At 42.9% G+C, this 6,000-nt stretch overlaps 1 protein-coding gene across 2 annotated transcripts in view; it reads left to right on the top strand.

Moving 5' to 3' along the window:
* Positions 1 to 3,138: 3,138 nt before the first annotated feature.
* The window catches only part of rbm27 (RNA binding motif protein 27), a 127,598-nt gene continuing 124,736 nt past the window's right edge, over positions 3,139 to 6,000 (top strand). For both annotated transcript variants that reach the window (XM_063053129.1, XM_063053128.1), the window contains exon 1: positions 3,139 to 3,630. In XM_063053129.1, coding sequence (XP_062909199.1) covers positions 3,572 to 3,630 — 59 coding nt within the window. In that variant the 5' untranslated portion in view covers positions 3,139 to 3,571. The remainder of the gene's footprint in view (positions 3,631 to 6,000) is intronic.

The following is a 6,000-nucleotide window of genomic DNA, read 5'->3' as shown; positions in this document are numbered from 1 at the left end:
AACTCTGTGGTGACCTCACCACGTTTTTGGACACCTCAAAAGGGAGAATAACACCATACCTGTGCAAATTGCCGCAGCATTTGGTGACCCTGTGATCTCTGTCGCTGAGGCCAACGTCAGAACATGCTTCATGAAGGCGTACCCTCACAAGGCATCAGACCCCGATGGCTGGGTACTAAAAGCCTGCGCCAACCAAGTGGCTGGAGTATTCCGGGACTTCTTCAACCTTTCACTGCCGCTGTCTGAGGTCCCCACCTGCACCAAAAGGGCAGCAATCATATCAATGCCCAAGAAAAGCAGGGTGAGCTTCCTCCTCAATGCCATTCTCCCGACAGCAGTCAGATCTACCATAACAAAGTGCTTCAAGAGGGTGGTTATGGCTCAAATTAACTGCTGCCTGAGCACGGACTTGGACCCTCTGCAATTTGCCTCCCGTCGCATGAGTTCTTTAACAGACTGAGAACTTTCTACAGTCCTACAAGTGCTGAGCCTTTTATAAGCCACCAGCACTTGGAGAACTGTCAGTTTTGGGCTCCATATCTCAGAAAGGATATTTTGTCATTGGAGAGAGTCCGGAGGAGGTTCACGAGGATGATTCCGGAACAAAGGATTTAACATATGATGAGCGTTTGGCAGCTTTGGGCCTGTACTCACTGGAATTTAGAAGAATGTGTGGGGATCTCATTGAAACCCACAGAATGCTGAAAGAACCGGATAGGGTGGACGTGATGAGGATGTTTCCAATGGTGCGGGTATCCAGAACTGGAGGGCACAGCCTCAAAATTGAGGGGCGACCATTTAGAACAGAGGTAAGGAGGAATCTTTTTAGCCAGAGAGTAGTAAATCTGTGGAATGCCCTGCCGCAGACTGCGGTGGAGACCAAGTCTGTGGGTATATTTAAGGTGGAAGTTTCCTGGTCGGTCAGGGCATCATGGGATATGGCGAGAAGGCAGGTTGAGGGGATCTGGGATCAACCATGATGGAATGGCAGAGCAGACTCGAAGGGCTGAATGGCCTCAATTTGCTTCTATGTCTTTGTGTCCATAAGGGACTATATCTCACTACCTTTCCACTCTGCTTTGGAACACCTGACAACTGCAAAGACATACATCTGGTTACTGCTTATCAATCACAACTTGGCATTCAACTCCATCATTCCCTCAGTACCAACAATAGACCTTCAAACCCTGGGCCTCTGTTAACTCCCTCTGCAACTGTATCCTTGACTTCCTTATTGGGAGACTACAGTCAGCAGTTTGGTAGTAACATCACTTCCTCATGGACATCAACTCTAGGATGTATGCTTAGCTCACTACTTTACTCTCTTGACACTTATGACCACGTGGCTAAGCACAGCAAGGGGCGACATCTATAAATTTGCTGATGACGCCACTGTTGGTAGAATCTCAGGTGGCAATGAGGAGGCTTCAAGGAATGCGATGGATTGACTAGTGTCACAACAACAGCTTCAAACTCAAAATCACCAAGACTGAGGAACTGATTGTGTGCTTCAGGAAGGGGAAGTTAAGAGAACACGCACCAATGTCAGCCATGGAAAGAGTGAGCAGTTTCAAGTGTGTTAGCATCTCGGAAGATCTATGTAGGACCCAAAACCACAATGCAATCACAAAGGTGAACCAGCAACCCCAGTTCATTAGGAGCTTGTGGAGATCTAGTACGTCACCAGAGACCTTTAGAAGTTTCTATAGATGTACGGCGAAGAGTAATCTGATTGGTTACATCACAAATCATTTCATATGATAGTGATTCAGTTTCAGCACTGGCGACTGGATACTTTCAAAAGCTCAATAATAGCCGGTGAAGCCCCACCTCTGGGCTTTGCGTGAGAAAACGCTCCGTGAGATCAGCCTTTATGTTTATCCGCACAGTGACAATCTCAAATATTCAGTTTAAATGAAGTGAAGATATTATTAACATTGTAATTTTACATTTTAAAATCACGTCTACAAATTAACATTTAAAAGTAATAAAAACTAACAAAGGAACAGTAGAAAACGTAATAACTTACTTCTCTCCCCGAAGGGAGCTGCTTCCCATTCAATTGGAAGAGGAGTGCCGCTCTTGCTTCGGGTTAAATTCGGCACATGCTCTCGGGCAGAACTGCAGACCACTGTACTGCCATTACACACTCCCCGAGCAGCCCACCAGAGCCGCACGTATACAGCCACCGCCGGCGAGGACTCACTCGTTACCGTCAACTTTAGTCCGCAACATGATGGCTCGACTCGGGGAGGGAGATGTATGCCCTTACCTTTCCAGGGTTGTAAATATTCCTTACAAGCCGACTTGCCTGAATGCCCGGTGCGAACAAACACCGCGTGTATAATGCACCTGTTTTTCCGAGTCAGTACCACATCATATTCCCAAGCTGCAACATGCATTCATAATTCGACCTATCTGTTCATTTACACAAACACTAAACCGACGTAAGCCAGACTTTAAAAGAGATCCTTAACCATATATAAATTGGGTTTATTTGCGATATACCGCTCACTCCATTGCGCCCGTCGCTTATCTTTATTTGAAATAACAATGGTCCACACCCCGAAAGAACGAGCAAATGCAGCAAAGCATTCTCCCAACAATTCCGGCTTCCCCATACAACTGAAGAAGAAGAGCGGATTTATAGCCTTTACTCAGCGAGCCGCTGCCCGAGCTCGCAGCCCGTTCCGGCGGCGCTCGGGTTTGCAACAGCCGCCGGAGTTCAGCCTGCTGGGCGGAGCTACCCAGGAGCTGCCGCTACGACTGGACATGATGCACGTGGCGCGGGGGGGGGAGGAAAATTATCTCGCGAGATGTCATTGAGCGGAAGGCGGGGCTTGCATTGTGTCAATCAACCTACGTCAGACTATTTTTGTCACGTGACCGCTTGCGTTGCAGCGGGGTATGTCAGTATTAAATATACCCGGCGCATTGCCTAAAAATAAACTTCACATCCACTTTTGATGCTTTTGAAATTTTCTCTACAGTTCTCCATCGGTCGTGCACGGTCGTCAGGTGTCCAGCTACTTCCGAACGTCCCACCTTCTTGTGAATAGCCAACCAATGAAAAAGGAGAAAAACTCGAAACAAACACTGTGATTGGACAAAAGCGCTGCCTATCACATGGTACGTGACTGCACGACGTTTTCAGGTTTGATTGAGCAGTGTGACCTAGTCTAGTTTTTCCCTGAGCCATGTCTGAGTAAACGCTTAGTATTTTGTCGTATATATTTAAAAAATCTTCTCTTTTGATAGTTCAGCGTTTTCAATAGAGTGCGGGAGAAATTCCAAATTTGGACTGATCGATTGCTCATCTCCACAGGCCGTTGACTAGAGTCTAACTCGCTCCTGCTATTTGTCCCGCCCCGTCCTGCGTTTGATTGGTTTGTTTCTCAGAGAGAGCGTGGTAATTGGAGCTGGGCCCCGTCAGTCGGTTGGTGTGGGTGGCGGTGTTTGGTGCGCGGTGCGCTGCGGCCTGTTCTGGTTTGTTGTCATGTAGCTTGTGGACTTTTCACTGAGACTGAGCTTCTGATGGTGAACCTGGGACTGGGTGAGAGACCTTGGGAAGATGATCATAGAGAATCTGGACGCTTTCAGATCTTGGTTGTCAAGGGCACTGGACCCTATGTGAGTATTATTCTGAGCACCTCATTCAAATATACTGGGGGGCGTGTGCAGTCTTTTTTGGGAGGGGGCGGTGATTGGGGGCGCGGTGGGTACTTTTTTTAGGCCCTGCGTCTGCCACATGAGGCAGGCTTGCAAGGCCACACGTTTCTTCTGCTTGATTACCTCGATTAAAATCAGAGAGAATAATATCGCCTATTGCGATCTCTTTGAAGACTTTTTCTTCTGATGTATTAACTCCTTGGAAACAGATATTCTGCATTACTTCTATGAATCAAAACTCTTTCAACTTTCTACTTAAGATTAGAGCTCGCCTTGTAAATTAGACTTAGAAGTCAGTTTACTTTCTTCAATTTATGGATAAATCAATTTAACTGGCTTTGCTCGGATTTTCTAAGGGTCTTTCGCTTTGCTTTCTAACATTTCCTTTTCTGGAGTGTATTTTAAGTGCAGGTTTCTGGTCATAATAACTAGAAGTTGTATATATGATTTGAAGAACTGATTGAAACCATGAATAAAATTAATATTCTGGAATTGATAGCTTTGCAATAAACAGAATGTAATTGTTAATCATTGTCTGCAGGGTAGGCCTTCAATGCCTGTTTATTCATCTTCTGGTTAAGTAGCTGTGTTTGAGCACTTCAATAACACATGCATGTATCTTTGTCACCAATGTCATTAAATCAATTATCTTGTCACTAAAGGGATTTTGCAGTGTCTTAAATTTTTGTTTCCCTTCATATGGAGAGTGATTAAATTTTTGAGATGTACTTATTTATTGGCGTGTTGATGTTCTAAAACTGCCATTTCAACAAAAAGTGTGACTAGTTCTTATAGTCTCTTCAAATATTAGGCTAAGTGCAATATATATTTGGATCAATTTATGATATTAAATGTGTGTCTGCTTTTATCAGAGTATTTTCCTCACACAAACTGAAATATGCAATCTGAAAAGTTATCTGAGCATTACTTTTCCAATTGTGAAGATGGGCATTTCCTCGTGCCTTTATCTGTCAACTTCTTTTACCTTCTCAGCTGAATTCCAATAAACTCCAGACTGTTTATTTACTGAAAGTATAGATGATGCAGAGGCATCTTGAACAGATTCATGGAAATAGGGAATTGTACACCTAATTTTATGTACCTGTGCAAAAATTCTAATGTTATATCAGTATATTGTTAAGCTTATTGGAGAAATGCCATAGGAAATCTGCTGTTGTATGTTAAATAGTGTTTGTGGTTCATGAAGATCTTAATACACATTTTCAATGATTAGTTTTATATTAATTGTCTCTCTAGTATGTTGTATATGTTTTTTGAGCCACAAAAGTAATTAGTTTTCTTTCCTATTGTTTGATGTTACCTCGAAATTCAACAACAGCAGCTTTTGTATGATACATTTAACACAGTAAATCTATCCCAGGTACTTTGAGAAAGCAATAACCAGTTAATTTGCCTTGCAGAGAAAGATTGAGGTTAATGAGCACAACCTAGTCAGAATGTGTAAGATGAGGAATTTCTTAAATGACTGAATAAAGTTAGAGAAGGAATGCTTGAGCTTAGACTTTGGTAACTGACATCTTTAAGAGTATCAAGAGGTCAGCTTTTTCATAGGAGCACTTGAATAGATGTGCAAGTGGAGGATGCTACCAGAGGCACTGGATGTAATTTGACAATACAAATGATTTTGTAATCACCCTGATCTCACCTAAGTCTGAGTGAAAGCCACTCCAAACACTGGCACACACAGACACACAAAACTCCAGTTATTTTTCTGGGCCCCTTGATGGCACTTTCATATCTCAACACAATACTGGAGTTTGATGTAATGACAAAGCTACAAACCTAATTTGTCAAGCTGTGAGGTGATCATCACAATATCTTTTTGTACTGGACAACTAATCGGGAGATGATGAGTTGAATTCTTGCTATAGCTTGGTACTGGGGTGGGGCGGGGGATGCTTTTTGGTAAAATGCCACAAAATTGCAGCTTGCTTTAAAGTGCACAAAGAAAGAAAAAATTTCATGTACTTTCCATTGTCCTTTACTTTTTATGGTGAATATTGATCCATACATTTATGGAAAATTGAACTGGGAATTGTAGTTTTTGACTTTTTATTAGACTTTGGTTAAAACATGTGCACTTGTACTAAAGTTTGACTTTTACTCTGTGGGAGTGTGATACAGGTGTTGTCATGGTAATTTGTTTTTATATAGCTTAGGCAATATCCTGATTGCTATTCAGTCATCCTCACTGCATAGAATGTGTGTGGATGGAATAAGGTGAAAATTATGTTGTATGACTATTTGCGGAATTGCCAACTGATAGTGAGGTTCTGGTCAAGCACAATCATTGGGTACTAGATGAAATTG

Source organism: Mobula hypostoma, chromosome 7 (genome assembly GCF_963921235.1).
Source record: "Mobula hypostoma chromosome 7, sMobHyp1.1, whole genome shotgun sequence".
Taxonomy (NCBI): domain Eukaryota; kingdom Metazoa; phylum Chordata; class Chondrichthyes; order Myliobatiformes; family Myliobatidae; genus Mobula; species Mobula hypostoma.
The sequence above is the reverse complement of the archived record's forward strand: the minus strand, read 5'-3'. Positions and strand labels throughout refer to the sequence as shown.